The 19,517-nt window shown below is 49.1% G+C and overlaps 2 protein-coding genes across 10 annotated transcripts in view; one reads left to right on the forward strand and one right to left on the reverse strand.

Annotated features, from left to right (window-relative positions):
* The window catches only part of DRC7 (dynein regulatory complex subunit 7), a 25,498-nt gene extending 23,713 nt beyond the window's left edge, over positions 1 to 1,785 (reverse strand). For 2 of the 3 annotated variants that reach the window (XM_048816642.2, XM_048816638.2), the window contains exon 1: positions 1,691 to 1,784. The gene's annotated coding sequence lies outside the window, so the exon portion shown is untranslated. Of the gene's footprint in view, positions 1 to 1,690 lie in introns of all 3 variants that reach the window. The other variant, XM_048816639.2, reaches the window with a different exon arrangement.
* LOC125620655 (uromodulin) overlaps positions 1 to 18,347 on the forward strand; it is an 18,939-nt gene extending 592 nt beyond the window's left edge. The window contains exons 2-11 of one of the 7 annotated variants that reach the window (XM_048816644.2): positions 187 to 513; positions 3,892 to 3,984; positions 6,016 to 6,082; positions 8,444 to 8,611; positions 9,976 to 10,181; positions 12,024 to 12,181; positions 13,166 to 13,411; positions 15,666 to 15,825; positions 16,646 to 16,790; positions 18,209 to 18,347. In XM_048816644.2, the coding sequence (XP_048672601.1) occupies positions 508 to 513; positions 3,892 to 3,984; positions 6,016 to 6,082; positions 8,444 to 8,611; positions 9,976 to 10,181; positions 12,024 to 12,181; positions 13,166 to 13,411; positions 15,666 to 15,825; positions 16,646 to 16,790; positions 18,209 to 18,300 (1,341 nt within the window). In that variant the 5' untranslated portion in view covers positions 187 to 507 and the 3' untranslated portion in view covers positions 18,301 to 18,347. Of the gene's footprint in view, positions 1 to 80; positions 514 to 3,891; positions 3,985 to 4,154; positions 4,401 to 6,015; positions 6,083 to 8,443; positions 8,612 to 9,975; positions 10,182 to 12,023; positions 12,182 to 13,165; positions 13,412 to 15,665; positions 15,826 to 16,645; positions 16,791 to 18,208 lie in introns of those variants that run through there. The other 6 variants (XM_048816645.2, XM_048816643.2, XM_075118316.1 and 3 more) reach the window with 6 other exon arrangements.
* Positions 18,348 to 19,517: the final 1,170 nt, after the last annotated feature.

A 19,517-nucleotide genomic window follows, 5' to 3' on the forward strand; every position in this document is an offset into this window, starting at 1 on the left:
ACTAGCTGTGCACTGGTAGAAAAGTATTTCCTCTCAGCCATTTCAGATGTGCTGTCCTTCAGTTGGATATGTCTGTGTTGAGGGCGCCGAGCGTGCTGTGGGGCGGGGTGTAAATAAATCTAAATAAATAGCAGAGCAGCAGAAGTATCTCCAAGGCCTGTTTTTTGTTTTGTTTTGTTTTTTAAGCTCACACTGATCCCAACATGTGTTTTGGGGCTTGGGGAGATAAGGCATGAAAATGGAGACGCAAGCACTCTCTCTATCTGGCGTTGTTTTGGTTGGCAGCGGGAATGGCATGTCGAACGAAGACAGCAGGAGGAGGAGATTTACTGAAATAAGACAGAAAGGCCCACAAGAGGAAGGAGTGATTTCATGTTGGACACTAGCTAGACCATTCACTGGAGCTCTCCCTGCCCTGGGCTTTGGACTACATTCAGCCAGCCAGCCAGAGGGGAGTATCCAGCCCGAGCAAACCAACTCGTCCCATCACGTCCTGCTGAGAACCGCATGGCTGTATGTCTCTGGTTACTTACTAAGATTTGTCAAACTCTCCCGCTGTGTGTGAAACTCTCCTTTTCCCCCTGTTCCCCACCCTGCCCCAGCTTTCCTCTTCGTATGTTTATTGATTAGTTGCACTGATGCAGCACCGAAGGGCCTCTGTCGGGGATTAGGACCTTATTGTGCAAGGCGCTGCACCAGGGGTTAAACACAGAACTTAGTGGAGAGCACAGGGCTCCCCTCCTCTCCCTGGTGTGGCTAAGGTGGGCTCCCCACAGCTCCCGCTCCTCTTCCCATCTCCTTTAATCACTGCCCAGTACAAATGTTTAACATTGTTTCTTCTCCTTTTAAAGCCTGGCTGCGTGAGGTCTTCTGCAGCGGGGGAAGAAAGGAGCCCAACCTCCCACTCATCAGGAGCAACCCCAGTCTGACCCCTTTCCATTTCCCAAATGCTCCTGCAGTGCCCAGCCTCCAGCCCCTCCCTTCTTCACGTCCCCCCTCCAGTCCACCCCTCCCTCCCCTGGCGGCACAGTCCGAAAAATGGCCTGGTTTTCTGTTCTCAAAACGCGCTCCCCCCAAGACACATGTGGTCTGGGTGGGAGCAGCCCCCGGTCACCTCATCGGGCCCCACGCAGACCCCGGCTCTGCCGAGGGCAATGCAACACAAGTGCTGGGCTTTTCTGGTTTTGCTTCCCTCCGATGGACAGATCCCCCAACCCAAAATTCAGCCCTCCCAAGTCTAACAGCTCCACTGGAGCCTCACGCCAGGCAGGAGTTTGTCCCAGTGTGTCAGCATCCTCCTCCTTTTGCTTTCCCAAAGCTCCCGGGTCCTCTCCTCCCCTGCCTTCGACTGATTCCCTGCCCCTTGGTCTGGGCCCTGCTTTTCCATGCCCTGCCTGGCCCGCGCCCTCAGGCGTTTCCTTACTCCCGGGCATGCCCCTGCTCCCGTCACTGGGACGCCCCTTCCCCGGGTGTCCCCTGCGCTGCCCCATAGTGCATCCCCCCCCTTCCCCAGCCCTGGGTCTGCCCTTGCCTGCACTCAGACATATACGTCCTCGCTCACACAGGCCCACAGCTGCTCTCCATCCCTCAGTGCCCCCGGGTGTAACTGCGGAGCAACGGCCGCTGAGAGAACCCCAGTGCCTCGCAGCCCCCACCCACGCACCCACCCCTCTGCAACCAGGAGCCTCACCAGCTTCTCCTGCGCTCTCCCAGCCCTGTTGGGCTCCCTCGCCATGGCAACCGCCTCCCGCAGCCTGAGGCTTCTGGGAGCTGTAGTTTCTTGGGCAGAGAATAAAGGCTGGGACTGGCAACTTAAGCACGACCAGTTTCAGAGTAGCAGCCGTGTTAGTCTGTATCCGCAAAAAGAAAAGGAGGACTTGTGGCACCATAGACTAACTCTCCTGCTGGTAATAGCTCATCTTACCCGATCACTCTGCTTACAGTGTGTATGGTAACACCCATTGTTTCATGTTCTCTGTGTATATAAAATCCCCCCACTGTATTTTCATGCATCCGATGAAGTGAGCTGTAGCTCACGAAAGCTTATGCTCTAATAAATGTGTTAGTCTCTAAGGTGCCACAAGTCCTCCTGTTCTTTAAGCACGACCAGTTTCCTTTCTGTGTAACTTGTGGAGGTTTTGAAAATGGAAAGCTCTTTTAAAATCTAGGCGCACATTTTCAAAGGTCCGGCCAATTTGCACTGACTGAGGCTGTGCTAAACCCAGCCTTTGAAAATTAGGGCCCTAATGTTTTCTTTTCTGTTACGGATGCATTTGTTCACCTTTTGCATTTCACTTGGATTGAGAAATTAGTCCAGTCAATTTCACCCTTTGCCTCTAGTCAGTTTTACTGTTAGGATTCCTTCCTGCACCGGCAACATCCTGCAGTATTTGGATTTGGGTTTCAAGCCAAACTAACATCTGTTTGCCCTGATATTTTAATATGAATAAATCAAATTTATTGGAGAGGGTTCAGAGACAAGCCATGATAATGATTAAAGGAATAGAAAAGGAGTACTTGTGGCACCTTAGAGACTAACCAATTTATTTGAGCATAAGCTTTCATGAGCTACAGCTCACTTCATCGGATGCATACTGTGGAAACTACAGAAGACATTATATACACGGAGACCATGAAACAATACCTCCTCCCACCCCACTCTCCTGCTGGTAATAGCTTATCCAAAGTGATCACTCTCCTTACAATGTGTATGATGATCAAGGTGGGCCATTTCCAGCACAAATCCAGGTTTTCTCACCCCCCCCCCAAAACACACACACACAAACTCACTCTCTTGTGTGTGTGTGTTTTGGGTGGGGGGGTGAGAAAACCTGGATTTGTGCTGGAAATGGCCCACCTTGATTTTCATACACATTGTAAGGAGAGTGATCGCTTTGGATAAGCTATTACCAGCAGGAGAGTGAGTTTGTGTGTGTGGTTTTTGGAAAAAAAAAAGGGGGGGGGTGAGAAAACCTGGATTTGTGCTGGAAATGGCCCAACTTGATCATCATACACATTGTAAGGAGAGTGATCACTTTAGATAAGCTATTACCAGCAGGAGAGTGGGGTGGGAGGAGGTATTGTTTCATGGTCTCTGTGTATATAATGTCTTCTGCAGTTTCCACAGTATGCATCCGATGAAGTGAGCTGTAGCTCATGAAAGCTTATGCTCAAATAAATTGGTTAGTCTCTAAGGTGCCACAAGTACTCCTTTTCTTTTTGCGAATACAGACTAACACGGCTGTTACTCTGAAACCACCCATTTTTTAACAGTGAGAGTAATTAACCATTGGAGCAATTTACCAAAGTTTGTGGTGGATTCTCCATCACTGACTATTTTTAAATCAGGACTGGATGTTTTTCTAAAAGCTCTGCTCTAGGAATTATTTGGGGGAAGTTCTCTGGCCTGTGCTATACAGGAGGTCAGACTAGATGGTCACAGTGGTCCCTTCCGGCCTTGGAATCTATGGCTCTATGAAAATGTATGAAAAACATTTCTGTTAATATTAACGTGGCAAAAACTTGGATTCTTTTTTGCAAAATGTAAGGCCCCCAACTCTAGCAAATGCTTATGCAGATTCTTAACTTTACTCATGGGAGCAGTCCTGTTGAAGTCAGTGTGATATCTCACATGCTTAAAGTTAAAGATGAGGGTGTTTGCCCTGCAGGACAAGGGTCTTGGTCCTTTAACTCTGGCTGTAGAGTTTCATGCTTTTAGCTACTGGAGCTCAGTGTTCAGTTCCTTACAGTGCCCAAGGTGATGGCAGTTACACACAGGATCCCTGAGTGCAAAAACCATGAGACTGGCTAAAAAAAAAAAAAAAATTGCGTTTTTTATAGTAATACATGTTGGGCTTTTTTTCTTTGCTTTCTGTTTTCTGAACCTTTAAGGTTCACTCACGTCAGGTGTTCAAGCTTTTCATCACACCCACGAGGCCTAGAACGACAATGGAAGCTGTGTGTAGCTGGCATGTACGTGCACAGGTAGTCAATATGGTTTGCAATCCAACTGTGTCTGTGTGGGGTCTTCATAGTCTTATTGTTCTGTAAAGAGCAGCCACATCAGAAAGTAACTCGTCTGACTAAAAAGGATGTGTGCGAGGGAGGGGAGGGAGAAATGCAAAAAATCTTCTCTTCATTAGTGAGCCACCAGAGCCACGAGTTGTGTCAGTGCTTATGACGAGCAGCCTAATAGGAAGGTTGGTGTTTCATGAGTCCTTTCCACCGCTGCAGCAATCACAGGATGCTAAATTGGCACTGATACAATCACTGGGGAAGTGTGAGGGGTGGGGGAGAATCAGCTGTTGAAAGATGATATAAAGAGCACAGCAAGGCAAAGGGAAATGAGGACAGCTGTGGGTGGGTGGGTGAGTGAGCAAGGTTACGCAGGTCTGGCAATGGTGAGTAGAGAAAAGCTCATGAAATCTCAACTTTAAACAGGGACGGCAGGGTTCTGTTTGTGATTGCTGAAGTTGTGGATTTCTCTTCCTAGATTGTAACTTGCAAGAGCGCAGGGCTGTCTTTCTCTTATCTCCTGAAAGCAATTGCTAGGGCTTCTGAAATGTCTTTATTGTGTAGCCATGTTCTCCCTTCAGATAAAGGGTCCTGATTCCTCAGTCTCCTGCTCCTTGTCAAGTCCATTAACTTTAAGGCAAAGTGAGTGCAAAATGCTATCACACCAGCATCGTAGCATTTGATACCTACTTTGCTGAGGTATAAATGGCTACACAAGGTGCAAGGCAGTGGGGGAATCAGCTCCAAGAAGTGCAGCTGTTTACTGCTAGCTCTTTTAGCCTCTCCAGAGGTTGGCCTGCCTCAGTGCTGTAGGAGTCATGTACTAACAACAGTGTTTCTAGACAGTATGCTATCCATAGATCTCCTAGCGCTCTAGTAATCATTCCCCATTTCCCGGATGGGGAAAACGAGGCACAGAAGTCAAGTGACTTGTCGAAAGTCTCCTCCTAAGTCAGTGGCAGAGATAACGGTAGAACCTACTTCTCCAGATTTTTAGCCTTGTGCCGTCATTAACAACACGAGGGCAAAACAGGTGTAAAATGCTCCCGAGTCAGGATGGGGACTACATATACCTGCATTGTCCCTGGTGTTAATGACTGCCCAAAGGGCAGGGCAATGGAATCCGACTGGAGCCCTATCCACTAGCCCACACTGCCTCCTAGCAAGCTTGCCAATGAGATGGCTCCTTCTGTGCCAAACTGTTACAATAGACAGTTGGGAGTGTAAGATCTGTGGAGCGGAAGGCGGCCTTGACTCCTTGTCCTTTATCTGTTTGTTTGTGATGTAAATGCACATTCCCTTCAAAGCCACACTCTTACTCTAGCTGTGTAAAGTATCCGTGGGAAGATGCTGTTCCTCTTGTAATTGACCACTTTATTTATAACTCCTCTGAAGTGGAAAGTGAACTTCCTGAAGAGGAACAACTCTTTCCTTTCTCTTCTGTTTGCACAGGTGCCTCTACTGTGTGATTTCACTGCAAGTGCTTAGCTGTTACTACTGGCCTGTAGTCACTTGTCTGCTTTTATTTTTGTCTGCATATCCTCTAAGTTGGGGACTCTGATACCACAAGCCCAGTGAAGTAGCCCTATTGGCTAAGACGCTTTCATGCAGGACAAAATCCTGCCCTGCATGTTGTAGGATGGCTGATGAGTAAGTTTTTGCTGCTCAGACCCTTCAGATCTTTGGTGATTGGCAAAATAACAATAGAAGACACATCTGGGAACAGAGGAGACCAGGAGATCCCAAATTAGAGTTAGTAGCACTGATGGTCAGGATAACAGACTCCTTCAAAAACCCAGGAAAGCAATGCTTGCTGCGAAAAGAGAAGTATTCTGAGTGGGTGAACCTCAAAGTCCATATTGTCCCTGCCTTCTAGATAGGTTAAACATCTCAGCACATTCTGCTGCTATCAGAAGACTTTTAAATGGCTGTATGTGTTTCCAAAGGCTACTGATGAGCATGTTAGAAATCAAAATAAGCTGGAGTCCGTTTGCTTTTCAGGAAGTGACTGTGATGTGCCTACTGCTGCTCTCGGCTCTCTGGCTGCCTGGCGGTGAGAGCTACAATAGTGAGTCTCTCTATTTACTGGCCTGTGGGATGAGGATTAATAGTGAAAACAAGAAGGGTGAAATCCTGATCTGTATCTGAGGATGTGCTCAAGCTACTTATCCAGAGTAGGATTAGCACTGGTCACTTTTCCCAATAGCAGAACGAATTTGGGCGGCTGAGGGGGGTGGGTGGAAGAACACCAAAAAAAAAAAAAAAAAAAAAACCTGGCAAAGGATGCTAAAGCTTTGGGGCCAGAAGTGGGATCTTTCTGCCTTCTTGTCAGCAGGAAGCTTTTTACCTGCCAGGCCAGAGATGAAGGTTCTGCATCTCCTGTAACAGTTGAGAGCAGCCACTCCCCACACTGAGATTTGGATGCTAATGACCTCAGTTCTAACAAGGGGAAGTACAGACCCTTGAACATTCCCTCTTGGTAGGCACTGAAGAGGCATTGTCTTTCAGATGTAGTGTCCCAAGGCAGTTCAGCCATTAATGTAAAGCTTCTCTCGGGAACTAAGCAGTGACTTTAAATAAGAGCAACTTGTCCTGTGGTTAAACAAGGGTTCCCCTCATGGCTGAGCAGAGCATGGACTCAGATTTAGTGACAGGCTAACTTTAGAATCATAGAATCTCAGGGTTGGAAGGGACCTCAGGAGGTCATCTAGTCCAACCCCCTGCTCAAAGCAGGACCAATCCCCAACTAAATCATCCCAGACAGGGCTTTGTCAATCCTGACCTTAAAAACTTCTAAGGAAGGAGATTCCACCACCTCCCTAGGTAACGCATTCCAGTGTTTCACCACCCACCTAGTGAAAAAGTTTTTCCTAATATCCAACCTAAACCTCCCCCACTGCAACTTGAGACCATTACTCCTTGTTCTGTCATCTGCTACCACTGAGAACAGTCTAGAGCCATCCTCTTTGGAACCCCCTTTCAGGTAGTTGAAAGCTGCTATCAAATTCCCCCTCATTCTTCTCTTCCGCAGACTAAACAATCCCAGTTCCCTCAGCGTCTCCTCATAAGTTGTGTGTTCCAGTCCCCTAATAATTTTTGTTGCCCTCCACTGGACGTTTTTCAATTTTTTCACATCCTTCTTGAGGCGTGGGGCCCAAAACTGGACACAATACTCCAGATGAGGCCTCACCAGTGTCGAATAGAGGGGAACGATCACGTCCCTCGATCTGCTGGCAATGACCCCACTTATACAGCCCAAAAGAACATTGGCCTTCTTGGCAACAAGGGCACACTGCTGACTCATATCCAGCTTCTCGTCCACTGTCACCCCTAGGTCCTTTTCTGCAGAACAGCTGCCGAGCCATTCGGTCCCTAGTCTGAAGCGGTGCATGGGATTCTTCCGTCCTAAGTGCAGGACTCTGCACTTGTCCTTGTTGAACCTCATCAGATTTCTTTTGGCCCAATCCTCTAATTTCTCTAGGGCCCTCTGAATCCTATCCCTACCCTCCAGCATATCTACCTCTCCTCCCAGTTTAGTGTCATCTGCAAACTTGCTGAGAGTGCAATCCACACCATCCTCCAGATCATTTATGAAGATATTGAACAAAACTGGCCCGAGGACCGACCCTTGGGGCACTCTGCTTGATACTGGCTGCCAACTAGACATGGAGCCATTGATCACTACCCGTTGAGCCCAACAATCTAGCCAACTTTCTATCCACCTTAGTTCATTCATCCAGCCCATACTTCTTTAACTTGCTGGCAAGAATACTGTGGGAGACCATGTCAAAAGCTTTGTTAAAGTCAAGGAACAACACGTCCACTGCTTTCCCCTCATCCACAGAGCCAGTTATCTCATCATAGAAGGCAATTAGATTAGTCAGGCATGACTTGCCCTTGGTGAATCCATGCTGACTGTTCCTGGTCACTTTCCTCTCCTCTAAGTGCTTCAGAATTGATTCCTTGAAGACCTGCTCCATGATTTTTCCAGGGACTGAGGTGAGGCTGACTGGCCTGTAGTTCCCAGGATCCTCCTTCTTCCCTTTTTTAAAGATGGGCACTACATTAGCCTTTTTCCAGCCAACCGGGACCTCCCCCGATCGCCATGAGTTTTCAAAGATAATGGCCAATGGCTCTGCAATCACATCCGCCAACTCCTTTAGCACTCTTGGATGCAGCGCATCCGGCCCCATGGACTTGTGCTCGTCCAGCTTTTCTAAATAGTCCCGAACCACTTCCTTCTCCACAGAGAGCTGGTCACCTCCTCCCCATGCTGTGCTGCCCAGGGCAGCAGTCTGGGAGCTGACCTTGTTCGTGAAGACAGAGGCAAAAGAAGCACTGAGTACATTAGGCAGCTTGCCTTTAGCTTACTCCACTATAGCCAGTTATTCACGATGCACTTAAACATTCACACGTCCCTCTGCTGTAGCTGATCTGAAGAAGCCCCGTCGCCGAATGGAAGAGGCTGCCCTCCGTCCCAAGAGAAGCCCGAGATTCTGCTTTCCGAACCCATGTAAGCACCAGGGAGTCTGCCGGGTAGTTGAGGAGAAGCCAAACTGTACCTGCAAGGCTGGTTTCACTGGGACATTCTGCCAAGGTAGGACTGGGGCAATGCTGGGCATGGGTGGGGTGCGCGGGTCAAGTCTAGCAGTAGTGAGCGCTACTCAAGCCACTCGGACAAGTATGAGGGGGGGACTTTCCCTTTTGCACTCTGGTGAGCGCCTTTCTAAGCTGATATGAGGAAAAGATTTGCTGAACTAGGAACCATTTCATGGGAATGGCGTGGGAGTCCGCTGATTTCTCGTGCAAAAAGGTGCAGGCCTGTGATGTGACTTGTGTGTACGCTTGCACAATGAGTGGGGTGGGTGGACACCTTCCTTTTCAGGGGAGCAGTGGGTGTCTGGACATGGGGAGGGAGGGTGGGGTCTCTAACCCTTCCCACGCTACCCTGCTCTGTGGATCAGAGATGGCCCAGCACTTGCAAGGGGTGCATGGATCTGCTCTGGTTGTAGAGATAAAACCCCTATCAGTCAAGCTAGGATGGCTCCTGCTGGTTATGGCCCAGTCCAAGGCTTTCTCGGTGAACAAAACTGGGCAAACTGAGAGGATTTGCTTGGTTGCTCTCTGTTGGAAATTACTCTCTGGAGTCACTTCAGTTGTGATGAGACTTGTGAATGGTGACAGTCACAGAGGAGATCTGGCCTTAAGAAATGTGAAGCCCTGCACTTAAGGAAAGGAAACTACTGTCCCTCCTCTCCTCCCTTCTTGTAACTAAGCAGCTCCAGCCTATAGCACTGCATTAGAGTTAATTTTCCTTTCATCTCACACCCGTCCTCATGTTTCATGCAATGGACACTTCTGCTGTGGGATGGGGAGACTGCAATGCCTCTGAGACTATCTCTGTAATTCCAGGGGCCTTGCAATAGGAGGAAGCACAAGAACCACTGTCTAGTAGCATCCCATAGTTTTCCTTGGTCACTAATGGACTCTGGCATAGCAAAGTCAAGTGTCCCTTGAGGAAAGTGAGCAAAAAATCTTGCTTTAGACTAAGGTCTGAAGCAGAAGCACTTCAGCCTCATCTGGCTTCCCAGGGTGATAGTGCTGTAGGGTAATGACTGCACAGACATCGGTCACGGGGATTAAATGTAGCACCTCTGGATCTAAAAGTGGGAGCCCTCTGCTGTCCTGAGTTAAAAGGCCACTTCCCTCAGCTTGGAGGCTGAGCAGTAGACTTGGAAATATCTTGGTGTCTAACCACTAGAGAGAGACAAGCTCCCACTGGATTCATGTGGGTTCTCAATCTCTTCCACCCAGCATCCTTTGCAGGGCTCTGAAAATCATTCTTGGCCAGCAGTGAAGTGAGGGACACTCTCAGTATACCGGTGCTGGGTCACACCATAGCTCACATAGGGCTCCTTCAGGCCTCTTCCTTATGGCTATTGCAGATCGCTTTTTCCCCAGATGTGGTGCTGAAACTGCAGTGTGAGGAAGATCACATGAAGATGATGGTGAGAAAGGAAGCGTTCGAAGTGTTGAAAATCCCCTTGGCACGGGTCCACTTGAAGAATGGTGCTTGCAAGGTCTCCGAAAAGGAGGAAGATGGAGCAATCTTCTTTGCAGCCAGTCTCACTGGCGAGAACCATACCCTGTGTGGGTCAGTGATTCAGGTAAGGTGGGGTGTATCTGATTAGATCTTGGGAGGGGAAGCCATTCTGAGACAAGACACAGTGGTGAAGGGGTTCTAGGTATTTCTGCTCTTCCTGTTTTATCTCTGCCTTGTAGCATTAGTACCCAAGTCCTAGCTCTAAACGGAAGTCTTCTCAGGAGAACTGGTAAGGTGGCTAATGTACACCATTTAACATAGTCAATGATTCTTTCTGGACCTCCACTGAGTTGTTGATTGCGGTTTGAGGGGGCAGTGCTTGGCTACTTCAGCAGAGTATGGGAGTCCTGAGTTTCTATTTCCCAGCTGAGAGTAACTGTCTTTCCAGCAGCTATTGTATGTATTAAGATGGAATAAATGGGCTAACACAGTTAACATAACCCAGTCACAATCCAACAGTCAATAGTATCAACTGAGGTCCGGGAATTGATATGCAGAGTCCTCCGCCTGCTTAGCATCATGGCAAACACGCTATAAAATTAATGTCACATTATTAAATTAATTAATGTCGCATTATTAAAGAGACTTTTATTGGACCAAAATCTGTTGGTGAGAGTGACAAGCTTTCAAGTTTATACAGAGATTTTCTTCGGACCTGCATAGGTCAAAAGTTTCTCTCACCAAGAGAAGTTCTTCCAATAGAAGGTATTACCACACCCACCTTGTGTCTCTAATATCCTGAGACCAACAGGGCTGCAACAGCACTGCAAATGCCAAAGATTAGAACTTTTTACTGATTGAAATATACAAGAGGAAAAGAATCAAAACCAGTTAAAGAGCATCAAAATGGAAATTGTCTTGCACAAAGTCCCTTTTTGGAGACTGAATATGGCTTAAAGCCTCTTATTGAGCCGAACAGTCCTTGGTGGGGAAGAAAGAGTTAATTCTATTCAATTCTGAATCGGGCATGATAGCCCCTTTCCTGCTTTAGACCAGACTAAAACCACCCCCCTCCCCGCACCCTCATAATTTTGTCCACCAATTAGGTCTAATTTCCAACACACCAACTTTGGTTAATTTCCAGTCCTCTACTCCTCTTTACTAGTCATTAATCTGAATGGTCCTTGAATGGTATCAGCAGATGCTTTCTGTTTAAACTAAATCCAACTTTGTCTCCCTCTCACATCTTCTCTTAAACAGTTTCATACAACAAATCCATTGACTATTCATCAACCTTTCCCCATTAGTCATCAGTTAGGTTAAATGATTAAAGTAGGCCTGCTAGGCCCCAATTATTGTGATTGCTGCCAACTTTCTGTCCCATAGCAGGACTGTGTCCCATTCTGGTGGCTGGACTGCAGAAGAAGAGCCTTCCTTTTGCCAGCTAATGGAGGTCTTCCTCTATCTCAAGATATAGGAGGCTCTTTCTGGAGTCCAAGGTCCTGGGTTCTGTACCCTGCCACACATGGGGTGTGGGTTAGCTGAAGGTCTGTGTGCAACATATCGATCTGTTTTGGTGCTACATGCTTAGCCATATCTAGTGCAGTACAGACGGGCCACTACCAATCTACTACATACAGTGCTGTCTTAATACAGAGATCTCCCTTACTGGGGAACAGATGACTTGTTCTGGGCCAGATCTCGAGAGGCACACAAAAATTAAAGGCTGAACTTGAGATCTGCCTCTTTGGACGAGCACCCAAAAACTCCAGCTGAAATCAACGGGTGCTTCTAGCCTTCTAGCTGCTGGGCTACCTACAGTACCTGACCTACTGCTAGCTCTAACTGGGTTCCTGACCACCTTGCTGCAGGCAGGATGGGGTGAGCCAGACTGAGTGCAGAGAGAGAGAGAGACATGTTCTTGGCATGAAGACATGTCTTAAATACTCTTTCTGGCCCATGTCAGCAAAACAGGTCACACGTGTCTTACGCCAACGTGATGGAGTCAGACATGGAGGCTACGGGCGTGATCTCCAGAAGCAGCCTTGTGCGAGTGCACTTCTCCTGCATCTACTCCTACGAGCGGGTGGTCCAGCTGCCCTTCTCCCTTACTGCCATCGACACGTGAGTTGCTTGTCTTCCCCTCTCCTCTGGACAGGCATTTCCCTCCTATACTAAATGCTCGTTGGCTGCCGCCCTCAGGTGGCCGAGTTTCACTGGTGAAGCTGGATGATTAAGGCCTGATCCCTGGTGGTGCTGAACCCCCACAATTCCAGCTGAAGCCGATAGGAGCAGTGGGTGTGTGGCTCCTCTAAAAATAGGTCTCATATTTACAAGCCATTAAAGGGTGTAAACAGCTGTAAAAATAGCTTCTGTCGATAAGATGATCTGCCAGGCCACCAGGAGGTGCTGGTGAGCTTTGAGAGCTGTGTGTGTCACATCAAGATCCTGTACCCTCACTTCGTACAGAAGAGGCCCTAAATGCCTGACTTGGACTGGCTGAAAGCCGCCTTCCTGCCCCCTGCTGCACTGGGCAGCTTGCCTGAAGGGGCCTGTGCTTTCAGTAGCATGTGTTGCAGGCAACTGAGATGTTCGTCAAGATGTGACATCCGATTCCTGCCTTTCTATCTGCCCCTCCACTGCAAATAAACTAGCTTGCAGTTCACCAAGTGAGCTGGGGGGAGGGTAGGGGGCAGGACGGTGAGCCCCATCAGACTCCCTGCCACTTGGTGTGTGTCGGGGAGAGACCCTCTTGGGAGACTGCAGATGGAGACGTCTTGGGTGCATTCTTCTCAGATGCCGCTGTTCGATACCCCAGTGGGGCAGTCTGGATGGGAGCTGCTCTCTCCAGGGGTTCCTTGTGCAGAAGGGCTGCTCTTTCTGTTCTCACACCAGGTGTATCTGGGCAGGTAGCAAACTGTGCGTGAGTGTTGCTAAGGGTTGGCGATGGGACCCTGGCTGTAAGGAGAGCAACAGATAGGCTTCCCTGTGGGCAGAAGCTGGTGGCACGTGGGGATCTGTCTGCAAGCTCCAGAACTGGATGCTTGGTGGCTGCCTCCATTCTGCCTTTTTCTAACTCTGGGCCTGGTCTCCCTGATCTCCTCCTAGGCTGGTGAAGTTCGTGGTCAAAGAGGGGGAGTTCAACGTGACCATGGCCTTGTACGAGACCTCCGCTTACCTGCAGCCCTACCGGCAGCAGCCCCCGGCCCTCCCCCTGTCGGAGTTCCTCTACATCCTGCTGCAGCTGGAAGGGCAGAGCCAGGTGCGGTACTTCCTGCTGAGCCTCGAGGACTGTTGGGCCACCCCGTCAGCAGATCCCAGCCATGACGTGCAGCACCAGCTCATCGTGAAGGGGTAAGAGCAGCGGTTTCGAGCTCTCCCCAGGCTCCTCACCATGGCGAAAAGCCATGTGCTTTACTAGCCCTGATGCTAGGTAATTCCGGGAGGGGAGGAGTCCAGGTCCAGGTTGCCGTGACTGTTCCACCGGAGTGACAAGATGTCAAGTCTTCACTGGCTGGCTACGACCACAGGAGCCATGTCAAGACTTTGTAATTGCCTAGCAGAGAAAATGAAAATGACCACTAACCATGTGGCATGCGGAGCGAAGTGCAAAACCCACCTCTTCCTCCCACACTTCATCTTAAGAGGAGGAGTGACCGTAATCTAGAGATGTTCAGATCCCAGAATGATTCTGGGGAGAAGGCCCTGCAAGAGAAGCCGGCTTATCTCCTGAGCATGTCCCATCTTTCATATCTGTGGGAGAAAGTGCTCGCTCCCTCGATCTTTTCCCCCATCCCAGCACCTGGGACAGTTGGCCACTACTCTAGTGCACTCTGGCATTCATGCATTAAACGCAACCTGTCTTGTTTTAAAGCTGCCTTGTGCAATCCTAAGTGACTTCCTTGTTTGTATCGTGGTAGTAATTGAGCCCTTTGACCCCTTGTGGACCCAGGAGTCTGTTGTGGCAGGTGCTGTACAAACACCACTGCAAAGCTGGTTGCTTTCTTGGTAACTCTCTGCACCGTTGTTCGTAGAACAGCATGTCAAAAGGCAGCCTGAACCCGGAAGACCTTCTAGCCTGTGTTACTCTGAGATGTAGCTTAGTGTCCCAAAGGAGGATGCGGGAAATCAAGACTCCTGAAAAGGATGCGTTTCTGGTCACAGTCATGATCTGACTGGATTCTGGAGTGAAGCTACCTCTCCACATAGCATCAGGAATATAAATAAGCCATTGCTGAGTTCTCTTGCATGGATAAGGATAGTGAAGCAGGGGAATGGGTTACCTAGGGAGGTGGTGGAATCTCCATCACTGGAGGTTTTTAGAACAGGCTGGACAAACACCTATCGGGGGTGGTCTCTGTTTACTTGGTCCTGTCTCAGTGCCGGGGGCTGGACTGGGTAATCTTTTGAGGTCCCTTCCAGCCCTACGTTTCTCTGAGGGAGTCAATGACGGGGGTGCATGTTACTGTCCCATGCAGCTTGTGATCCAGCACATGGTCTAGCAAGACTAGTTAAAACTATGGGGCACAGGCCTGCAAGGGACATGAACAGAAATTGGATACAGGGAACAGTGACCCCATTAAAGCAGTTTGAGCTGTGGGCATGCAAACCACTAATAGAACAGTGGAGAGCCCCACAATGCCATGATGATGCATAATCACAAGGCACAAGCATCCTGATACACCAGCCTTTCATCAGAGGCAGCGTGGCCAGAGCACTGGACTGGGGCTTAAGAGACCTGGATTCGATTTCCAGCTCTGCCAGTGACCTTGGCAAGTCACTACCCCTCTCTGCCTCAGTTTCCGCACTGTAAAGTAATATCCTTTTCCTTGACCTGCTTTGTAAAGTGCTTTGAGATCTACTGATCTATATAGGCATTATCGCCTCCTTGGCAGTTGGGAGGAAGAGAATCTTTTCTTGCTGCTGTAAGGTAGGACTGAGCTTAGACCGTTTCTTTCCTCCCCCATCTATGGGCAGGGAGTGACTTGGAAATGAAACTCTCAGGTAGAACAAGGAGCACCCTTCCCCAGAGAGATGCACACAGATGCAGGCTCGTAATGCTCTGAAAGAAACATCCCCTTCGTTGCTTCCTGCTCATCATGCATCATCTGGAAAGGGGAAGTGGCTTCCCTGCAGAGTTCAGATAAGGAATTAACCCAGAGGTCACAGCTGGTCAGAACTCAGCATTGTGAAAACTGGAAACTCTTCTTGGTTTCAAATTTAAAAAGAAATTCTTCCGGGGGGAGAAGTGGAAGCATGACTGTTTCTTGTTCCCCCCAATCCTTCCAGGGGATGGGGAAGGGGAAGAAAATGGGGGGAGGGGAGAAACAGGGGTTAACATTTTTGAATTGAAAACCAATCTGCATTTTTGTCCAAAGCCATTTTCCGTTCATGCTGGCATCCTTCCTCCCTAAAAATCCCCTACCTCTACCTGAGACTGCATCTGGCAGCTACATTTGACCCCCACTGCGTAAAGCCAGACATCTCAAGGGCAAAGCCTTCTCCACTGAAAGACCAGGCACTGCACGGGGACTGCTGGCACCTCGTGGTGTAAAACTCCCCAGGCTGACTTGGCTCTTGAATCTCTTCCCCCCCCCCCCCCCCGCAGGTGTCCCCGTGATGAGACCGTGATGTACATCAATGATATCGGAAACAGCACCATGGCAAAGTTCAGCTTCCAGATGTTCCAATTCATCAACTACTCGGAGGTGTTTCTGCACTGCCGAGTCCGCCTGTGCCTCCCTGATGGCCCCGAGCCCTGTGCAAAGGTGAGGTCCCCTCTCACTGCAAGCGGGGCTTGTTGGAAACCCTTCTCCTCTGAGCTGCCTTAGCTGTGGCAGAGGGCTCTGCTCTGGATTCAGCTAACCGTTGGCTACAGGCCTCTCCCTGTGGAACTGTTACTTAACAATAAGGATCCGTTGGACCCGTTTTCTTTAAGACTTGCCTCCCTTGTGGGGCCTGTAAATCGGATAGTGGGACCTGCACAGGAGAGCACTCCTGCAGCATGACCATATGGGGCCCCATTAAGGGCCCTTATCTCTGTCTGTCTATCTGCATTACTACAATGCTAGCAGCTCTAGTCACAAGCCAGGACCCCGCCGTGCTAGGCAGGGTACAAACACAGACCAAAGAGACTGGCCCTGCCCCCAAAGAGCTGACAATCTGCGCTGGGCCTCAGATTTGCCCCAGTTCTTTCAGCAGCTCTCTGGCTCTCCTTGCTTCCAGAAAGAACAGAGCATGATGGTGCTTCCTCTTAAGAGGCGGCTGCCCAGTGATGGAGGGCCTCTTCTCCTTTCCCTCAGAGCTCCAAGATTACATTATAGAGGACTTTTACTTTAACCTCCCCTTTAATGATAGCTGGTTCCATCCAGTTCATTGGTCTGCCTGGCTGCTGGATAAATGAACTGAAAACATCTCGTGTACGTAGTAGAAGGTTCCTGGGACCATGCAAGTGGAGGCTTTTCACTGCCAGTAAGTTGGGCTTGATCTCCAGAGGAAGGGCTCTTCCTACATGGCACGGGAGGGGAAAAAGCAAGAGTCCCATCCTGCCCCCGTGTCCTAGCTTTCTTCTCTCTGTTCCGCTCACAGCAATGTCCCAGGAAGACGAAAAGCAAAAGGGCACTTGAGGAGGACTACAAGAAGATTGTCTCTTATGGACCCATCCATCTCCTCGCCTCTCCCCTTTCTGGAGCACGGAGTGCTGAGTCGGGGACAAAACTGCAGGACCTTTGGGGTATGTATGTCCCTCCTGGATACCTGTACAAAGCCAGTTGAGTAGGAACAGTCCAATCACACTTGCCCCCTGTTACATATAGCCCCGTTAAAGGAGGCTGTTAAGATCTCTCCCCTGCAATGTGGCAGTTTGGGGTCTTTCAGCCTGTCACATCTCAACGCTCCTATATTGTGTTCTGCAGTGACTAGAAGTCTCAAGATGTAGAATGTGTATACAGCCTAGTCTGCCCCACCGAATCTGCCTCTTCCTAGACCAGACGTCTGCCATGGCACAGAGTCATTTGGAAGACCAGGGAATGGCTTGGAGGAGAGGAGCTGATGGCAGGAAGCCTGTAGAATCCAGTGATTAAGGGCCAGGCTTTTCGAGAGCTTGGTGCTCCACATACTGAGTGCTTTTGCAAATTGGTGGGTGCTACGCTCTCTGGAGAATCTGACCCTAAATGTTATGAGTGAGGGACTGGTTAAGATCAGGGCTTCAGATTTTTGGTGTTAACTGACAAGTGCCAATAAAACATCCAGATCCAAAAAACAAAATCGGTGTTTATCCAATAAAATGCTGGAAATAGTGATTTGTACCTAGAGAGCTTGTCTACACAGAGCAGTAATGCGGACTACAGGAATGTGACTTCTAAAGCACACTGTGTTGTGCATGAATTGGTCTGTGTAGATCTTGCTGATGCACACCAAGGTTCCCGAGTGTGCTGTAACATTTGAAGCTGTCCTACATTAATGTGCACTGGCGAACATTACAAGGAGATGACTCACTATGGTATGAGTGTAATAAGTATTGTGTATATCTGGGATCGGCAACCTTTGGCCTGCAGCCCGCCAGAGTAAGCCCCCTGGCAGCACTGGGATGGTTTGTTTACCTGCCACGTCCGCAGGTTTGGCTGATTGCACTGGCAGCGGTTCACTGCTCCAGGCCAATGGGGGCTGCAGGAAGCAGAGGCCAGCACATCCCTCGGCCCATGCCGCTTCCCGCAGCCCCCATTGGCCTGGGATGTTAAACCGTGGCCAGTGGGAGCCACGATCGGCCAAACCTGCGGACGCAGCAGGTAAACAAACTGGCCCGGCCTGCCAGGGGGCTTACCCTGGTGGGTTACGGACCAAAGGTTGCTGATCCTGTGTGTGTGTGTACAAAGTGCCTTGAAAAACTCCCAATTTTGGGGGCCATCTACATAACTCAAATGGCTGAAAATAAGCCCTAATTCAGAGACAGCCTTGAAGTATGCAGGCCTTATGGGCCGAGTGTGTCTTTGCTGTAGAGCAGTGTGTCCTACTCACTGGTGTGGAGATCAGTAGCCATGATGGCTCTTGCCTATCACGAAGTGACCCCACCTTCCCAGGCCTACTGCAGTGGCAGGCTCTCGACTAAGGAATACAATTCTGGTTCTTCCTTGTAACTGCTTTCTTTTTTAGGGCCACACCTGTGGATTCCTGGTGCCCTGGTAACGCTGATCATAGCCGGCCTCTTTGTTCTGGTTGCTATCGCTAAAGCCATGAAGAAATGAGTGATATCAAGAGAGCATAATTTCTAAATAAACCTGCCACTTGCAAAGAGGGCGTCTGTCTGCTTCTTTAAACAAACTTCTCTGGAAGAACAGGCTACTTGTTTAGAGGAGGGAAGCTGGTATAATACTCAAATCGTTCAACCACTTGAGTCTCTTGGCTGCTTATGTTCTCTTGTGCCTATAGCTGCTGACACGGAGCAGAATTTCCCAGCATATCCCACAACATCCAAGCCCCTATGAGCAAGCGCTGTGCTGGATTTACAAAGCTTAACCACTCTATGGAAACAAAGGTGGTGATGGGTTGGAGCCATTAGCTAGCAAACAGGATATTAGGGGAGACTTGCAAAGGGCAGTGAGGTGCTCGAGCCCATTCCAGCCACTGAGCTGGGTGCTTAACACTACTTTGTGCCTTTGACAGTCCTTCCCCTTGCTGTCCCCAAGAGTGTTGGTTTTAAAGGAAATGCATCCGATGAAGTGAGCTGTAGTTCACGAAAGCTTATGCTCAAATAAATTGGTTAGTCTCTAAGGTGCCACAAGTCTTCCTGTTCTTTTTGCGAATACAGACTTACACGGCTGCTACTCTGAAACCGGTTTTAAAGGGGATGGTGATGCGCTATGCTGGTTAACCACTGAAACAGCGAGCTGCAAGTGTTGGTTCCCCAAGACACTTGCTGAATGGAAACACTTAGGGGAAGAATGATGGGGCTGTTGCTGTGGGAACCAAAACTTTAGAACTTGCTGACCTGTCTAAATCCTCCAGCTGGTCAATGCTTTAACATCCGCTTCCTCTCCCAGCCAGCCTGTTCTTGCCCATAACCTCTTGCCTCCAGTATCTATCTGGCTATCCATCTGAATGCACCGCAGGTGATTTTTCCATGCAGTGGCGCTCATTGATACATGCCATACCCAAGAGACTTAGACTCTCTTAAACACCAGCAGTGATGCAGCCCATGATCTTCACGTAGTTGGAGGTGTTGCGATTCAAGCCAAACCTCTGCCTGGAGCAAGCTTCCTAGCAGGTTTAATGCTTCACCGTGGACGCAGAGGTTTGGGTGACTTTAGTGAAGTCTGCAAGTTTGGGCACATTGGGCACAAATCTATTGAACTATACACCTGTAAGTGATTACCCTAGGAACCCTCAGAAAGAGGCATGTGGCTGTTTGCAGCAATGTAATGACTCATGTCTGCTTAAGGGAGAACAGACTCTTTGTAACTGG

Source organism: Caretta caretta, chromosome 12 (assembly GCF_965140235.1).
Source record: "Caretta caretta isolate rCarCar2 chromosome 12, rCarCar1.hap1, whole genome shotgun sequence".
Lineage (NCBI taxonomy): Eukaryota > Metazoa > Chordata > Testudines > Cheloniidae > Caretta > Caretta caretta.